General features: G+C 56.2%; 1 protein-coding gene across 3 annotated transcripts; it reads left to right on the top strand.

The window, feature by feature from the left end:
- Positions 1-7,311: 7,311 nt before the first annotated feature.
- On the top strand, positions 7,312-18,670 carry ORAI2 (ORAI calcium release-activated calcium modulator 2). Of its 3 annotated transcripts, none has more exons than XM_014853915.3 (3): positions 7,312-7,469; positions 11,083-11,320; positions 15,283-18,670. In XM_014853915.3, exons 2-3 carry the CDS (start codon positions 11,096-11,098, stop codon positions 15,820-15,822), a joined length of 765 nt encoding a protein of 254 aa, XP_014709401.1. In that variant the 5' UTR covers positions 7,312-7,469; positions 11,083-11,095; the 3' UTR covers positions 15,823-18,670. The 3 variants fall into 3 exon arrangements, with proteins under 3 accessions (XP_014709401.1, XP_044602209.1, XP_014709402.1); XM_044746274.2 differs by having other exon boundaries at positions 7,313-7,469; positions 11,035-11,320; XM_014853916.3 differs by lacking the exon at positions 11,083-11,320 and having other exon boundaries at positions 7,343-7,469.
- The last annotated feature ends 88 nt before the right edge of the window (positions 18,671-18,758 follow it).

Consider the following 18,758-nt stretch of genomic DNA (forward strand, 5'->3'; position numbering starts at 1 on the left):
TGCCCAGCAGCTCCCAGTACACAAGTGCATACTGGGAAGCCCCAGGCATGCACAAAGGGAGGTATGGGCCTGACCAGCGGGACTGAGCCATAAGGCGGCTTGATGTGTGAAAGGAGTTTGGGGAAAACAGCTGGAGACTACAAAACAGGTAGAAAATCTAGTCTGGGCTGAAACAGAGTAGAGGGCATGGGGAACCCTGGCTGAACTGAAAGGGACGGGGACGGACTGGCCAAAAGCTGCATTTTCATCCTAAAATCAGAGGGGATCTGAACAGAAAATGGGAGGTGACCAAGGGCTACCTTTCAGACCAACAGGAGGGACAGAGTTGGTTCCTCATTAGAGCCGTTGCTCACTTTTTGGATTATTTATCTCCAAGTTTCTGAGTACATTTTGTGCCTTTTGTGGAATTTGATCGGATTAAGGACATAACGGTTTTGAGTGAAGGGAAACTAAGAAACATTCTACTTTTCCTTCACTTGGGCTGTGTTGATTTCCCTGGCCCGCCCTGAGCCACGTGGCATCTGGCCTAGCTGCTGTCCCTTCAACCGTTCAAGTCACAGGAATTTGTCTTTCCCAGGAAGGTGCAGTGGAAAGTCAGCCCTAATAAATGAGCACACGCCCTGGCCGGACATTTTGAAACCCTTGTTTCTCTGTCAGGGCCTGGCTGCATGTTGTGTGTTTTGTTCTCCTGTCTTTGAACTGTTGGTTTCCTTACCTGCCTCCAAAACGTGTGTCCTGACTCCTGCTTTGAGTCTGCGGCCTGGATTTCCTGGGTGTTGTCTTGCACTGGGGGCTGTGGAGGGGGCCAGAGCTTGGAGCCTGAAGGCCTGGGTTTGAGTCCTGCCCCCTCCTCTGCTGCGATGGGGACTCCGGGCCAGTCACTTCCTGCTTCTGCCCAGTGCCCCTGGCCAGGAGCTGAGGGGAACACCCCAGCAGGTGTGTGTGGCCTGATGGGCAGATGGCTAAGTAAACAGGATGCCTGGTGGATGTGTGTGTTTTACACCTTTACCAGAGCTCAGAAAATGATGTTTACCTAGGAGATGACCTGCAGCCATTTCGGACCGTTCTTAAGGGGTCATCAGTACCTTCTGTTGAGGGACTCTAGGTCTTTGTTCTTCAAGGTAGTGTTTATTTGGGAAAGGGGAGCAATTAGCTGTCATCAGTGAAAAAGGAGTGGGTGGTACTGGGCCCGCCCCCACTCAGAAAAGCCATGACTGGGGAGAATTGTTAAGTAATGCCCTTGTCGATTGGTGCATGGGCGGGGAGGAGTCTGGAATTGAACAGAAAAGGTGCACATAACTTGATTGTCTCAGGAAGCCTCATGTATAAGCATTCTGAGACATCAGACAAGGTAGGCCTACACTCACTCACCAAACTTCTGTGAGCACTTCATGTGACAGCCCTGTGCCAGGCCTAGTTATCTGCATTAGAATACTCTTTGTAGGGGCAGCCCTGTAGCATAGTGGTTAAGTTTGGCACATTCTGCTTCAGTGGCCCTGGTTCTCGGGTTCAGATCCTGGGCGCAGACCTACACTGCTTGTCAGCCATGCTGTGGCAGCAACCCACATATAAAGTAGAGTAAGATTGGCACAGATATTAGCTCAGGGCTAATCTTCCTCAGCAAAAAGAAAAAAAGAATACTCTTTGCCCTTCAATTAGATATCTCATAGGGATTTATCAAACACAATTTCTAAACAGAAAGGTCTGGAAACTTGCCCGAGTCACTCAACAAGAAAGTGGTAGAGGTGGCCTTTGAACCCAGGCAGTGTGACTCCAGAAGCTATCATCCTAGCCCTCACCATAGCACTGTGCTGCTCTGAGGGTAAAGCTGTGTGGAGCCCACACCTGGCGGGGAGGAGGGTCCAGGTACTGCTCTCCAAACCTGGGGGGAGGGGGTGCTGCTCTTCCTGTGCCAGGGCTGGGGGCTGAAGACCCCTCCTTTGATAAGCCCCCTGGGGCGAATGTGTGCGCGCATAATGATGGAATAGTTCATCGTAATATGTAAGGATTTTATAGTGGTCATTTGCAGACGTGCACAGAGTAGCAAAAAATCTGAGTTGCCTGATCCCCATTCCCAGCTGAGGTCAAACAAGGCAGTACTCTGCCTTCTTGTTTCAGCTCAGACTTGTCTATCATGACAGGTTTTTTGCACTATTTTGCAGGTAAGTGTCTGCAGGAGCAGGGAGAAAGCACAGCTTCAGGCCAACCCTTGTGCCCACCACACCACCCACCGGCTCAGGGCCTCGGAGCCAGTGCAGAGCGCCCCCGCCCAGCACCCTGGAGCTGCAGGCCCTCCCTGTGGCAAGCAGCTCTGGTGTCTCCCCTCGTCCCCATATTCCCCCGCAACTCCCACCCCATTCACCTGTTGCCCCTCTCCACAGACTCCCCAGGAGTTCTGCTTGCTGCCACCGCCTCGCTCTCCTCGCTCTCCTCCCTCCGCAAGCTTTCATCCCCGTCACTGCACTGGGACCCCGGGCTTGCCCAGTCCAGGCCCTTGGTGGCGCTCTATAGTTTCCAAGCTCTTCTTGGCCTTCCTGACAGTCCTGCCTCCTGCCCTTCTGTCTGCCTTCCCCTTGCCCGCTTCCATGCTTCTCTAACTCAATGTTGGGGTGACCCAGAGCGCTGTCTTCTGTTGTCAACCCTCAGGCCTCAGGAGATCTTACCTAACCCGTGGCTGTAAATCCCTTCCTCACTGGTGTCTTCCGAGTTTGTGGCTTCACCTTCCCTTTGAAGCCCCAGGCTCCCGTCCAGCGGCCGACCCGACGTCTCCCCATGGATATCTGCTGGGCACCTTGAGCTCAGTATATGAAAAGCTTGGTTTTACCCCTAAACACCTTCCTCCTCTGCCTTCCTGCCTTGGTAAATAGCACCACATCCACGATTGCTCGAGCGCCTAACCCAGGACTCAGGGGCATCCTCGGGCCCTCTTGTCTCACCCCCTGCCTGCATCCATCCATCAGCAGATCCTGGACCTGCTCAGTCATCGTCTCTACCCCGTTCACCCCAGTCCACACCACCAGCATCTCTCGCTTGGATGGATGCTGTGGCCTCTTTGTATTCGTGCCCCTCCCCTCAAAAGAAGTCTCTTCTCCACGCAGCAGCCAGCAGAACCAGATCTTGTCGCCCCCTGTGTTAAGTGCCAGTAGTTCCCTCACACTGTGAACAGGGCCTCCGGGCCTGCTCTCCAGCCCCTGCCTGCTTCTCTCGTGCCCACTACCCTCATCCTGCTCCCGGCGTCCCTGGAAGCTGTTCCTGCCTCGGTCTTTTCCCTCCAGCCCATGACCACACTTCTGTTTCATGTTCTCCCTTGGCACCCATCACTTGTTTTCTCTCTGCACCCTGCCACACCAGCACCCCCACGCCCCAGGCTCTCCTCTGAGCCCTGTGAGAGCGAGGACCTGCCTGTCCTGTTCTTTGCTGCACCCCTAGTGCTAGCACAGTGCTTGGGACATCATGGGTGTTCAGGTGTCAGGTCAGTGACTGAGCAAATCTCAGTGACTGAAAGCCAGCAGGGAGGTCGTTGACCCTGAGAAACGGTGTCGGCGGGAAGAACCGGAGGTAGATGTACGCAGTTAGCTGTGTGCTGGAGGCTGCTGACGGGGTGCCCAAGTGCAGCAGCCCCAGCAGAGGAGCCTGCTAAGAGATCCAGACTCCCCGGCCACACCCCAGAGACTCCGAGTCACCACACTGCAGGCCCTAAGTAGGCACAGAGACAGGGACCCCGGGAGACTGTCCTGCGGAGCCGCTCCCCATACCTTGAGAAACATTGGTTTGGAACATACTAAGTATCATTAACTATTTTACATTTACTTCCCTGTTTTCAACATTTATCTTTTTGGAAAAAACAAAAACTAGTGAGTTAGAGGAGTGATGTTCTATTGACTTTTGGAAATAGGAATATAACTAAATCCACTTTCTAGGCTGAATGGGAGGGGTGCTGGGTGGAAACTGTTTCCTTTGCCATCTTTGTGGGAAACATGCATCTCTCCTCCTCCCCCCCTTTGGAAGTGAATTTATGTTGACTCTTTGGCTTACTTGATAAAGTGAGCTATGATGCCCATGTATTAACATACTTAATAAGGAGCGCATCCTTAGAAATTAACCTGGGGCACATCCTGAGGCAGCCTTCAGTGTTGTTATTCCATAGAATGTGGCGAATGTTTCTTGAGCACTCCGAAGTGCTAAATGCAGTGGATTCCTAAGTGCACTTTGCTGGGCATCGGGGATGGTGCTGAGCAAGATGCAGTCCTTGCCTTCAAGGAGCTCCAAATCCGATCAGGGACACACACAAGGAAAAGGTCACTGCGGTCGGGTGGGTGTAGCACAGGGTGTCATGTGGGCCTGTGACCCAGGCCTGCGGGATGAGCTCCTGCGTAGCACAGTAATGCAGCTGTGCTAAGAGAGCAAGCCCGAGGAGGGAGGGGACGCCCTGCCGGGGCCTCTAAATCACCATGTGAAGGAGACTGCAGTGATCTAAGGCTGCAGGGAAAGTGAAGGGCTGGAGGGGGAAGGGGGAGAAACGGGGGGGGGGGGGGGGTGCAGTTCTCTGCAGTGTGGAGAGCAGACTGGAAGGGTCAGGTGGAAGGCTCTTGCAGTAAGTAATGCAGAGCAGAAGTGATGATGGCCTGCATTACTGTAGACACCAGTGGGGACAGGCAGAAATCGGGGAGATGCCAGAGACATTTAGGCAGGAGAGTTCATAGGACCCGAGGGGGAGGGGGGAGTCAGGAATGACACCAGATCTATACTGTCATCAGCTGGGTGGATGGTGGAGCAGGTATGTGAGGGAAAGGTGAGGAATTCGGCTGTGGGCATGCAGAGGCTGGGGGCCTGTGGGACATGCCCTGCCAGCCTGGGGAGAGATCAGGGCTGGAGGTGTGACTGGAGAGTCATGGGACTCTGTGAAACAAGGGGAGTGGGGAGACCAGTCAGGGTGAGTATAGAGATGGGGGCCCAGACAGAAGCCTGAGAAACACCCATATCCAGGGGCCAGACAGCAGAGGGAGGAGCCAGCACAGGGAGAAAAGAGTCAGGTGGGGTCACAGGAGCAAGGAAGAAGTGTGTCCAGATGGAAGGAAGGGTACCCACTGACAGACAAGGCAGCAGCCGAAATATCCTCTGGCTTTAGCAACACAATGTCGGTGGGCTGCAAAGGGCTGGGGAGGACCTGAAGCAAGTGACGACAGCTCTCCTGAGATGTCTGGCGTGACGGAGGGAAAGGTGGTGGCAGGAGAGGTTGGAAGGGGTCGGGCCGAAGAGGAGAGAAGGCAGAGCGGGAGAAAAGAGAGTCAAGGAAGAGAGGTGGGGGGTTGAGAACTGAGTGAGAAACAAGAGGTCCGAAAGTGGGATATTCGAATTCAGAATTTCACAGAGGGCAAGGTCAAGCAGCTAGGGCAATAGCTCAGCCTGCAGCCGACATCCCAGCTGGCTGGCTGTACTTGTGTGCCTGCACCTGAACCCCCTTCTCTGGGTAACTCCCACTCCACTACCTGTGCCCCGAGGAGCTCTCCAGCTATTAGTATTGTGATCCGTAGAGCTCTCTCCTTCCAACATGGTGCCGTCCCCTTCCTGAATCTTCTAGAGGGGAAAAGCCACTTTCCGTGTTTGGTTAGGAAACTTGCTCTGAGGAGCACTGGTAATGGGACTTGCTGTGCTTCTGTGCAGGCACGCTGGATGAATGTGCTGGGGGTGGGGGCGTGCCTAACCGGCAGGGGAAGTTTTCCCAGGGAGGGGCAGTCAGGCTGCAAGGGTGGGAACTCAAGCCAGCGGAGTCTGTTGCTGAAAAAATGTTCATCTATGATGCAACTACTCTAGTCTACAAAGTGCTCTCTTCCTGTCCTACAGGTCATTTCACCAAGAGCTGGAGGTTTCAAAGCCACACACTATGACTGCTTTTTGAGGACTTTGCCCCCTGAATTCAAATGATCCCTTTCCCATAGCCAGCGATGGTGGGGAGGGAGGGGCCAGTAATGAGACCCCAGGATTTGATAGGGCAGTGACCAAGGAGAAAGTGGCTTAGTCTGTTTTTAAGTGTCCTCCTGGACTAAAAGGTATCATTCGGGCTCTCAGCAATAGCTTCTAAAATGAGTCTTTAAGTATAAATGCATTTGGCCTGGCATCTGTAACATCTACTCTTCCAGTTGTCAGAAAACTCAGACTGGCTGACACGAGTGGAATTTTTCTTTCGTTTGGATAAATGTGTCACAGTCCAGTGCTGTTGTGACAGATGGAGAACTCCTATGTAGGCCACACAGGAAGGACTCTGAGGGCCCGTCTGGCACGGCAGGTTGATATGAACCCATCTCACCTCTTAGTGAATTACTCGTGTGCACTTCCTGAAAAGAACGTTCCTGTCTGAACATCTCGGTGGTAAAACCGGAGAGTTCGCTATTCCGGGTGAGCGGTTCTCTGCAGGAGCGAATGGAAAGGGGCCGGGGCACCGCAGAAACGCTTTCTCCCCCAGGTGCTCTGCCGACCCAGAACACAGAACAGCTCTGGGCGCGCGTCTACCCGGTGTCGAGAGTGCTGCACCCGGGTTAGGGCCCCCTGTGGGTGGGGGTTGCAGTCTTGGCGCCCACCTGACCAGCTCCGGTGCGCGCTCTGCGAGCTGGGAAACCCGGGTATGGCTGCCTGGGCCCTTCCCAAACGGAGCCTCCCCTTCCGCCTCTGTTCCGCACGCCACCCACCTCACACCCGCCCACCCTGTAGTCTGATAACGGGATACCTGTTCCCGCTCCCTGCAGGGTGCGCCCTTTTGGCTTCTCCCCAACCCTCCACGTGGCCAATGGCCGGTCCCGGGCATCCTCCGGGGCTCGCCCTGGGAACCTCGTGCCCCCATTCTGCGCTCAGACCCACACCTCGAGCCGCGCAGGACACACTCCGCCCTGGACTTGCTGGCCAGACCCAGGCGTCAGAGAAAGCGCGGCCCCATCGTTCTGTCGCCCAGGCCCGGGGCGCCCGCACGGCCGGCGGGGCGGAGAGCGAGGGATGCCCAGGCTTCCGGCGGGCCTCGCCGCCGCCGCCGCGCCACTCCACGTCCCCGGTGACCGCGGCGCACCGGGGAGCAGGGGAGATGCGCACCCTTCGCGGGTGTCCGCGCTCCGGCTGGCAACCCTGGGGTGCTCCCGCCACGCAGCAGGGACCCCCAGGTCCCCCCGGGAGGGGCCGCGAGCTCCGCCTCTCCCGCATCGCCGGGTCACGTGGCCCGCAGCTCCCCCGCGGGCCGGTCACGTGACGGCGGCGCGCCGTTGCCGTGGCAGCGGCTGCGGCTGGCCGGCGGGGGCGGGGCAGTCGGTGGGGGCGGGGCCGGGGGGACCCCGCGGGCCGGGCGGAAAGAGGGAGGGGGCCGCGCTCGGCGCCCCGGCCGGGCCACAGGGCCACGGGGCAGCCGGGCCGCACGGCCACGCCAGCGCCGCCTGCCGCGAGCCGGAGCCCGAGCCGGAGCCGGGCGGGGCGGGCAGGGCAGCTCGGTGAGTGCTCGCCGCGGGGCGTCTGGCGCGGGGAGCGGGATGGCACTGGGAGGCTCTGCGGGGGAGGGGACCGGCTTTCTCCCGGGCAGGCTTGAGGTGGGACGGCTGCGGGGTCGGGGGACGGCCAGGGGATCCCATCCCCGCGGGATCCCCAGGCGGGGTGCGGCGCCCAGAAGTCTCCGAGGTCGGAGCGCGGGTCCAGTCCGGGTCCTGCGGCCGCTGGGGCTTCCCAGGGGAAGGGACAGAGATGCAGTGGACGCCGCTGGGAGACTCTTGTCGGGGCTGCTGGGCCCCCGCCTCGCGCCGGCGCGACGAAGACAGTCAGAAACAGACGTTTCTGCGTGGCACTCGCCATTGCTCGTGCCCCAGATGTTTAAAGGAAATTAAGACAGGCAAACCCCAAAACCCACCCCTGGGAATGTTTCAAACAGGCCGGCCAAGGACAGTTGCTAATCTTTAGAGAGGGGGGTCACCCGTTACCCTCCTAGACCTCTGTTCTCTGACTGCTTCCTATTTAAAAAAAAAAAAGACCCACAAGGTTCAGCCAGGACAGCATCGTTTGGAGCCTCTGCCACCTGTCAGAAATGTCGGGCTCCGTTTGGCCCCCCCTCCCCCACCCCCCCTTCCGAGCCTTGAAGTGAAAAGAGCAGCCTCTGCCCCTTCCGGAACAGGAGGAGGAGTACAAGGTAGGCCGCTGGGGCTGGTCAGGATGGATTTGAATCCCGTCCAGGCTGCTCCCTCTGCAGGATGTGGCTTCTCTTTCTTCTGGACCCACAGGCCTGCCTCAATGCCCAGCTCTAAGCAGGCAGACAGCCCTTCCTTCCCTCCCCCTGCCAGTCTGAGGACATCTGCAGCTCCGCTCTCCACCCTCGAACTTGAGCCCAGCCACGCTCACTGACGGCCCCTGGGCTTCCCTCCTCTTTGCTCCAGACATGCCTTCATCCTTTTGGAGGCCACCAGGCCCTCCCCCACCTCCAGTCAGCTCACCATTTCAGTGGGCGCACAGAGCAGGCTCACCCCAGACTGTTCCCCTCACCGACTCCTTCCACACCCCGCGGCCGGGCACCGCCAGAGAAAGTCCAGCACAGTCCGACTGTCTGGGCTGCCCTGGGCTCCACATACTCCCTGCATCCTGTCTTTCAGCCCCTTTACCCTTGACCCTCGCGGCAGCCAGCCTCCCTGCCATGTCCCCCTGCCTCTCAGAACCCTCCCATGCACACAACATCTTGTTTTGAGGGAGAGCCCCTCGTTGCCAGTGCTGCCTTCACCGCCTACGTCCTCGTCCCCTATATCCTTGCTCCCTAGCAGGCATCTCCTCCTTGCCCAAGGTGGAGGCAGCCAGCCAGCCCCTCTGCTCCCTAGGCCCTTCTCCCCACCTCCACTAAAGCAGAATTTAGCTCACTGGATGAGAATCACCCCCTTACCTTGCTCCCGCAGAGGAGCCTCACCTCTTTCATCGTTGATGCCTAAGTACCAAATGCAGTTTTACTTTGGGGTCCAGTAACCATCTGTTGGATGCGAGATGGAGAGATGGATACTCGGGGCAAAGGTGGTACCTTTCACCCCTCCACACGCCATATACTGCCTTCCTCATACCTGTAGTCTCGCTTCTGTGACATGTGAAAAAAAAAAAGAGAGAAAGCCCATTTCCATCTGCTATTCTGAATTATTTCGAGCTACCCAACACATTGGTTAGTGAGCAGCATTTCTGAATTCTCCCCAAGGGACGGGGCGTTCCAGTGATCGAAGTGCTTGAAAGCTGTGCTGCTGGCTGCAGGTGTGGGCAAGGGGTTAGTGACCAGGCTCCCAAGTCAGCATTCCTATAAATGACCTAGGAATTGGCATCCCCTGGCAGAAAGAGAAGAGCGCAGAACTGTTCCCTGGGGATCCTGTTGGCCAGTAAAAGCTGTGCCTCTGAAGCCTGGCGGAGAACAGAGGAAGGCACCCCAAAAGAGAGAGCTTTTCCCCTCCTGTGGGAAGGACCCCTTCCCATAGAGCCCTTTTAGAGAGTGCCATGAATGGATTCATTTGGGGCATTTCCTCAGCCTGGTAAATACCCTCACCACCACCCCTCAGCCACCTCCAGCCATGCTCCCTAGGACGTAGAAACGCTGATCTGTTTGTAACAGCCTTAAGTAGGCTTTTCATGAGGCCTATGCGGGCCTGAGCATACAAGTTGATATCTGATGCCAAGTGAGCTGTGAGGTGCCTGTGCCCTTGAATCCTGCCCTGCACATTAATTAGAGCCGATCCTGGAGAGCTGCTGCTCGGGTGGCCCTTGGGGCCACAGGACACCGCCAATCCTCTATTTGGATTAGTGGAGATTTGGGTTTAAATTCACAAATCTCAACAGATCAGTCCTTCTGATCTTGATTCCGTGTTATTGTCAGACCAGCTGTCTAGCTGGGATGACTCCTGGGGTCTCCAGTCTCCATTTCTTTTTTTTTTTTTTTTTTTTGAGGAAGATTAGCCCTGAGCTAACATCTGCTGCCAATCCTCCTCTTTTTGTTGAGGAAGACTGGCCCTGAGCTAACATCCGTGCCCATCTTCCTCCACTTTATGTGTGGGATGCTGCCACAGTATGGCTTGACAAGCGGTTTGTAGGTCTGCACCCGGGATCCGAACTGGCAAACCCTGTGTCGCTGAAGCGGAACATGTGAATTTAACTGCTGCGCCAGGGCGCTTGCCCCCCCATTTCTCCATAAAACGTGTTCATGTCAGTTGGTGGATTTAGTTTTTCGTTTTGCTGAAGGCTTCCGTTGCAGCCTAGATGTGGCTTCACTGTGGTTCTACAAACCAAGTATTTTTTGGGTGAACCATGCCGATGACAGTCTAAGCTGGATTTGAGAAACGAGCGGCTACTTGGGAATGTTTGTTTTGTGGTTGGCGCCTGAACATCGAAAAGCAGTTCTGAGTCTTCAAGTCCATTGTCTTGTTCAGGAGCCCTATGTTGGGTGGGGATGTCTCTGTTTGGGGATGAGTGAGGTCACAAAGGTCAGAGGTCATGCTCAGGATCACACAGTCGGGTCAAATCCAGGTTTGGTAAGTTTAGCTCCTAGGATCTTTCCTTTTTTTTTTTTAAAGATCAGCACCTGAGCTAACATCTGTTGCCAGTCTTTTTTTTTTTTTCTTCTTCTCCCCAAAGCCCCCCCAGTACATAGTTGTATACTGTAGTTGCAGGTCCTTCTAGTTGTGCACCTAGGATCTTTCTAAAGGCTGCAGCTCCCTGTTCCCTGAAGGCAGGTGCGAACCAGAGGATGCCTTAGATGCTTTTGGCCCACCTTGGGATTCCATTCCCCCGCCAGCCACACTTGATTGGAGCCTCTCTGAGCACTGGGATGGGAGGCCGGAGTCCAGCGTTTGGAACAGCGTTGGACACTGCGGTGGTTCCTGGAAATGCACTCCTGACCCTCCCCTCCTGCAGATAGTTCGCACATTCCCGTGTGGGGACGGCCTCGGAGACCAGGGCCCCACGCTTGCTACCGCTGGACCGCATGGTCCTGGCACAGGGGCTATGCAGCGGACCCCAGGGAAGGTTAAGGGTCTTGGGTTCTGGCTTTTCCAGGCCCCGGGAACCCTGTGGGAGGCCTGAGTGTGTCTCTCCCGCCCCCAGTCTGGCTCCCACCATGAGCGCCGAGCTCAACGTGCCTGTGGACCCCTCCACTCCTGCCTGCTCCGAGCCGGGCCACAAGGGCATGGATTACCGGGACTGGGTTCGCCGCAGCTACCTGGAGCTGGTCACCTCCAACCACCACTCGGTGCAGGCCCTGTCCTGGAGGAAGCTCTACCTGAGCAGGGCCAAGCTGAAGGCCTCCAGCCGCACCTCCGCCCTCCTCTCGGGCTTCGCCATGGTGAGTGCAGGCGCGCAGGGGGACGGCAGCCCGCCCGAGGGGCCTCTGCCGATCCAGATCCTGCCGTGCTGTGGGAAGCAAAGCACGCTCTCTGGGCCCCACTGGCAGCCAGGATGGACGGTTAGGAAGCGCCCCCAGGTCCCAGCTCCTCCAGGGAGACTGCTCTGTCAACTAGAGGGCTTTCCTGGCAGATCCAAGGGAGTCCCCGAGCTCAGAGCCTGCAGGAAGCCCCACTCTCACGTTCACAGCAAGTATTTCCCTGACAAGGAAGTGGGGGGGCTAATGAAAATAGCTACAGTGTACAGGGCTTCCTGGAGAAAAGCGCCCACATCCGCCCATCTCAGGTGCCAGCCGAGGGTTTGGAAATTGAGGGATTTGAGCAGGAAGTGTGGGATGGATTGGGGTTTGCTCAGTTTAGCCCAGCTGGGGACGCAGATGTTCCCCAAAGGTGGCCTCCAGGGTGACGGCGCAGAGCCTTGGGCCTGGCTCCCGGCTGCCGCTTTGGCTTTCCTTCTGAGTCATCCCCAGGACAGGAGTCCGTCTCGGGCACGTCTCTGGTTGACCCACATCCCTTCAGGGAGTTGTCCCGGAGGGAGAACACAGCTGCAGCCACCCGCTTTCTCCGTTGTTGCTCAGAGGTCCTGGAAGCAAATATTTTTTTTGATGTAAAAACAATTTGCATTTTCCCCTAGCCGAGCTCCTCAGTTGTCAAATTGGAATGCGGAAAATAAAAAGCTGTTAGAGCAAGCCACTCTGGCCACTCCTGCGGCGAGGGCCTGCCTGGTCATCGGGTGGCCCACCCTTGGAGAAATGAGACACCACAAATTCAGTGCATGACTTCATCCGGGAGGGCCGAGGTCACCAACTTGGAGGGCAGTAAATGCGGGTTTAGGTCTGTAGTTTAAAGCAAAGCCTTAAATAGCTGTTGCGTTTTACTTTTTCTTAACATAATTACAAACCGTATGATCATGTGGTGTCCAAGTTTGGCTCGTAGCAGTTTTCTTCCCATGTTTCAGTCACGTTAAAAAGACAGAATATTTTCTCAGACTTCACGTTAAGGAATATGTGTGAGAAGTTTAGACATCTCTGTTTAAATCAGAAGGACTATAGTATTGCATTAAATTTTCCTGGCCTATACTTATTATTATTTTTAACTTTGGGAAACTAACTCCAAGCAGTGTCGCATGATGTAATTGCCGCGAGAGGCTCTCCTCTCCAAGTCACTTCCTGTCGGCAGCCGTCTCTTTAGACCTCGGCCTTCCGAACATTTGGGTTTCCAAATTTGAGGAAGCTCCACTGTTTTCCAGCCAACGAAAAGCTCACCCAAGCTGAAGGCTTCAAAACCACAAAAATTTGAAAACAAGCCTGTGAACAAAGTTAGAAAACAAAGGGTGAATCTGGAGGAGTCGTTTGAGACAGAAGGGCAGCCACAGGGCCGCGAAGCGGTCTTAGAGTGAGAGCCGGGTGGGAAACTCCGGATGCCACCCCAGAGCTGTGTGTCGCCCTCTCCAGTAATAATTCACTCCTCCAGCGTTTATGGAGTATTGCCTCGGTACTAACAAGTGCTTCCTTAAGCAGTCTGGGGATACATTTCAGAAGCCACACAGTGCCCCTGCCCTCTCTTCTAGAAGGTTCCGCTCAGGGAGGCTGCCCCCCCAACGTGTACCCGAGATTCAGCCGAAACAGTGAAAACTGGGAAGCCACGCAACCGAGCCCAGGGGTGGGGCGAGCAGCACCGTGCCTCCTGGGTTAGATTAATGTGCACCATTGAATCAGATAATTATTCAGACTGGAGAAAGGAGTGACAAGTACGGACCCACAGCATTTCAGCAATGGAAGCCATAGCTGAGGGCAGGGACCTGGAGAAGCCGTCGGGCAGTTTGCTGGGCGGAGCCCCTCTTTCTATTCTGCATGCCCTGATTAGCATTGCAAAGCTGCGCCTTTGTCCAACAAGCGCTATGGCTGACCTCAAGCATATTCCTCCTTGTTTATCCTTCCCCTGAGGCAGAGAACCACTGATCCGAGGCCCCCTAGTAAGATCTTTGCATAAACACACTGGAAAATGCCCTTTTGGCCTTTTCTCTCTTGAGGTGGACAAAACTGCTTTCCCTGTAGGCCTTTTAATCATCTTTGTTTATCTCCGTGCCCTCTGCGGTTTCCAACATCCTTTTTTGGGGCCATATCCTTTGTGGTAACGAGAGCCTACCCAGGCCACAGGGGCACTGAGAAAAGATCACCCCTCAACTCGTGTCGGATGGCCACTGTCTTTTTGGAGCAATAATCGCTGCTGAGTTTTTCTCTTCGGCTGTGGTCCACTAGGACTGCCATATCTTCTTTTTATTTTCCAAAAGGTCCAGCTCCACTGAGGGGATGAGGTTCTCGCTCTAGGAGGCGGTAGTTGCTAGAAGAAGTTGTGAAATCTTTCTTGTAAATTTTCAAAAACAAGGACGGCCCAGATCTAGGAGGCAAACACAATGGGTGTAAAAGCCTCGCTCTAGCTTCCCTCTTTCTGCCTCCCCGCCCCCTTTCTTTGACTGGTCTGGTTTCTTACCTTTGGGTGACTGAGAAGGCCTTTGGTGAGCCCCAGAGTGCTTGCTGGGTCTGGACCAAACCCTCCCCTGGGGAGGGCCACAGTGCTGGGGTGCGGTGCTGGGCCGGGGTGGGGAGGCAGAGCGGGGTGGGAGGAGCCATTCTGAAGGGACTGGGTCTGACCTGGGGAATCGTGGAGGGGCGTGTTGCCTAGTCTGTAGTTTGAAAGCCCCTTAGGGTTGTGGTGAGCAGCTCCCGCCTTAATGGCTATAGACAGTCGCTGCTACAGAGAGAAGCTGGGCTTCTGGTTCTCCCCGTGGGCCTTTTTACCCCTTGCATTAAAAAAAAAATTATTTTATCAGTTAATACATGCACGTAGTTTACAAATTAAGCACAGGTGCTGCTAAAGGGCTTATAACAAACCCCAGCAGCCCGTGTTTCCCACCCCCTGGAGGTAGCCCCTTGCAGCTCCTTCAGTCTGCCCGGCTCCAAATAACATTTGGAGACTGCTGTGTCTTGGTTTGTCCATTTCAGACATTCCCTGTTGGCATCTTGTGACTGTGGTCAATGATTCAGTTTGCTTTCCCACCCCAGCCCCCTTCCCCCAGCTTCCCTCCTCACCCTTGTCCTCATTGATATCACCATTCCTGGCCTTTAGGATGTGGGTTTTTCTCCCTTCAGCTCTGGGTCTCAGCTGAGACATGCACCCTGTGGCCTGTGTGAGGCTGTCCAGGTAGGCAGCTCTGAGCCTGGGGGCCATCAGGAGCCTCGGGTTTTTGGTTTTTTGGGGTTTTTTTTGAGGAAGATTAGCCCTGAGCTAACTGCTACCAATCTTCCTCTTTTGCTGAGGAAGCCTGGCCCTGAGCTAACATCTGTGCCCATCTTCCTCTACTTTATACATGGGACACCTACCACAGCATGGCTTTTGCCAAGTGGTGCCATGTCTGCACCCGGGATCCGAACCGGCGGACCCCGGGCTGCCGAGAAGCGGAACATGCGAACTTAACCGCTGTGCCACTGGGCCGGCCCCAGGAGCCTCAGTTTTTATTTTACCTTTTGAAAGGTCAGTTTTTGTTTTTTGAAAAATAGCAGGGATCTTGCAGCTAAGCCACACTGCAGCCTGGCTCCGATGTCACCAGCAAAGCTGCATGTTCCCGGGGAAGTGTGGCCTCTGCCCTGGGTCGTAGCTTGGCACCCAGATACACCCAGACTCTGTGTCTGCAAAGGCCCCCAGAGGGTGGCCCCCCTACCCCCCTGTGCTTCTTTAGTCTCTTCTGGACTTTTTTAGATTTGTCCTTGGTGAGATCCTCTTTAACTCATTAGAAAAAGGGAAAGTTCAAAGTGGTTGAACAGTGAGGCCGGGAACGCGCTGAGTCCCGCGGGCAAGTCAGGGGGGCCCGGCCCGGCCCAGCAGCGCCCGCTCTGCCTTGCAGGTGGCCATGGTGGAGGTGCAGTTGGAGACGCAGTACCAGTACCCGCGGCCGCTGCTCATCGCCTTCAGTGCCTGTACCACGGTGCTGGTGGCCGTGCACCTCTTCGCCCTGCTCATCAGCACGTGCATCCTGCCCAACGTGGAGGCCGTGAGCAACATCCACAACCTCAACTCCATCAGCGAGTCCCCGCACGAGCGCATGCACCCCTACATCGAGCTGGCCTGGGGCTTCTCCACCGTGCTGGGCATCCTGCTCTTCCTGGCCGAGGTGGTGCTGCTCTGCTGGATCAAGTTCCTGCCGGTGGACGCGCGCCATCAGCCCGGACACCCGGCCGGCCCCGGCGGCCACACGGGCTGGCAGGCAGCCCTTGTGTCCACCATCATCATGGTGCCCGTGGGCCTCATCTTCGTGGTCTTCACCATCCACTTCTACCGCTCACTGGTGCGCCACAAAACTGAACGGCACAACCGGGAGATCGAGGAGCTGCACAAGCTCAAGGTCCAGCTGGACGGGCACGAGCGCAGCCTGCAGGTGGTGTGAGGCGCCGCCCCGCGGCCTGAGGGCCCCGCGCCAGGCCGAGCCCGGGTCGCCTGCGATTTGGAGAATTTCGAAACTGCAGATTGCTAAGGAGGCTGCCTAGACACTGCCAGATCGTTCAAGACCAAAGTTTGACTCCTGTCTTAATGCTATAAAACCTGGATTTTCCCTTAGAAAAAGGAAATCTTTAATTAAATGAGAGACTGTTGGAAAGAGCTTAGGGGAAAGATAAGCCGAGTCTTTGGCCCTGGGGATTTCCTGCAGGGCTCCGAGCAGCCCCCAGCAGTCAAGGGCAATCTCAGAGACATGGACTGGGTGGCCAGCGGGTGCAGAGGCCCAGAGGCTCGGGGCAGGGCCGTGAGTCCAGGGAACGGATTGCCCTGTGACACCCAAGGTGGGTTTTGTGGTGGTCGGGTGGCACATCTGATGGTACCAGCTTGCTGAGATTAGATGGGGCACAGGATCACAGTTTGGCCTGGAGCTTCCCTCCCCTGTCCTGGGGGGAGTTGGGTGGCCTGGCTTGTGGGACAGGGCAGGAGCCTGGGACCCATGTCAGCCCAGCAGGTGCGGGGCTCCAGTAGGCAGCAGACTTGTCAGACCCCAGGGAGACGGGGAGACTTGCAAGGTAGAGGCCTGGCAGAGTGCAGACTTGTCTGTGCACGTCCCGTGTGAGATGCCCGCTTGAGGAGGCTGTTAACTGGGGGGTGCTCCCCACAAGGCTCAAATTCTCTCTTCTCAGCCAGCCTAGAGCCCTGGTCATGTAGACCCACTGGGGCCACCAGGATGGGAAAGGGCCCACAGTCCAGAGGCTTCCGTCTCTTGGCCCCAGAATGTCCTCTGAGCCTGAGTCAGCTGCCCCTCTGAGCTGTGGCTGCAGAAGGCCAGGGGCACCTGCTCAGGCAGCAGAGCCGGCTCATCTTTCTGATACCCGTGGTCCCAGCCGTGGGACGGGGCAGCCTGGGGGACTTCCTGTCTGGACAAGGCTGTTGGCCTGGCCTGGTCTGTGTGTGGTGGAGCCCAGGGCCAGCCCTGGCAAATGCAGGTCCTGCTCACAATGATGTGGAACAACCACAGGGAAGGCAAGAGCCCACATAGTGCCCCACACCTGGGCCCCCCGGGCCTCGCAGCCAAACGCAGGGCCCAGTCCACACGTTTACACAGCCATGCGCATGTGGGTTCTGGTGTTTTCACTCGGGCATCGGGGAGACCTGAGCCCAGGTTCTTTGGCTGTACACACTTATGCTACAGCCCAGCCTGGGTGTGAGCACTCTGCACCCTGAGCTGCTCTGAAAAACCACCTTTACCACATTGGCCAGCAGCCACCTGGAGGGAGGCCCTTTCTTCTGTTTTCCTAAGTAGTATTGGACTTCGTGCTCTGATGGCCTTTCTCTTGACAGCTTACTATGTCTGTGGGGTCTGGGTTGCCTGTGCCAAGAAATCCAGGCTGGCCTGGCTGAGGTTTCTGGGAATGTGACACACTGTTGCTCACAGAAACCCTAACACGTGACTCTGAAATGCTGAGGGCCCCTGGGAGCTGTGCTCAGAATCCCCAGTGCAAGTCGTGACATTTACGGGGAGCCCAGGCAGCATGTCTCGTGGGGCCAGAGAAGAGCCCTGGCATCTTCTGAAGGGAGAAGGGTGTGTCCCTTGCATCTTCTGCAGGCGTCTGTCGTGACTTGCTTGCTCTCTAGCGCATGCCCATTTTGTCCCGGAGCCTTATTAAAAAGGCTCGTCTGGTTTAATATGTGTTTGCTTTGTAAAGAATGTCAGCATCACTGCAAGACAGCTACTTGGTGTCCTGGCAGGGACAAGACAGGCTGGCTCCTCCCCACAGCTGGGAGGGGACAGCAGGCCCTTCCTCTGGCCTGAGCCTTTTGAAAGGGGCTGTGCTGGGTCCGTTCCCACTGCCCACTTTCCTGGGCCATCTGGTGCCCCTGTCCCAGGTGTGTCAGCCTCACGGAGTGCCACGCTTCCCAGACCGTGGGAAGCATCCCATCAGGGCCAGCTGGGGGCCATTTGTTACATCTGGTCCATGGGCAGAGCTTTTGGCCTGGCCCGGGCAGCATCAGGGTCAGCTCGGTGCCCAAGGACAGTGCCACGTGTAGGAAAGATGCCACATACCCCGTTTTTAACTCCGATTAGGAGAATAATGTTCCTGTGATTTCCTGTTCTCTTTTGTCCAGAGGGCTCTCCCAGCTCCAGCCTTTCTAGTTCCCAGTGGCATGGGGCAAAGGGCATTTTTACGGGAACAGAGGTGACCGTGGTCTGGGGACTGGTGGAGGGCGGCAACCTCAGGGCAGCCCGAGCTTGTTGGGAGACAGGATGAGCTGCAGTCTGAACAACTCAGCAGGCGGTTTGGGAGAGGGAGAAAGCAAATTACAGGCCAGAAGTTCAGTTTCTGGAGGTTTCGCCTGATGACCAAGTGCTCCGAGTACAGGGCCTCCTCTCGGTGGGGAGAGGCGCAGGGGCTGCCCTGGAGCCTGCTCGGGCTTGCCCTCTCCCCTCCAGCACAGCCTCCTGGTGCTCACGGCACAGACGCCGCCGAGGCGGAGCCCTCTCCAAAGTGGAACACCGGCTCCATTTAGGATCCGACCAGAAGGTTCAAAACTCATGTTTCTATTTTAGAAACTGCAAAGGCAGAATGTACTTTAGTGTCTTCTAGGAAGGTCTGTTGAGGACGAAACCGCGTGGGCCTGAGTGGATGGAGTTCACCTGCCCCTAACCCATCCTGTGCTGATCGATTATGCGTGACATGGTGTACATCACGTCCGGTGCGCACACCCTGTCCCGTGTATGGGTTTTGGAGACAGTTGCCCTGGATCGAACTGAATAAACAAGTAAAGCTAAGAAACGCGCTTGTGCTCTTGGTGGAGGTCGTGGAGGCCCCAGTTCTTCCCTGGTGTCTGCTGCATCCTCGGTGACAGATGGCTTCTGCTGAG

Source organism: Equus asinus, chromosome 14, assembly GCF_041296235.1.
Source record: "Equus asinus isolate D_3611 breed Donkey chromosome 14, EquAss-T2T_v2, whole genome shotgun sequence".
NCBI lineage: Eukaryota > Metazoa > Chordata > Mammalia > Perissodactyla > Equidae > Equus > Equus asinus.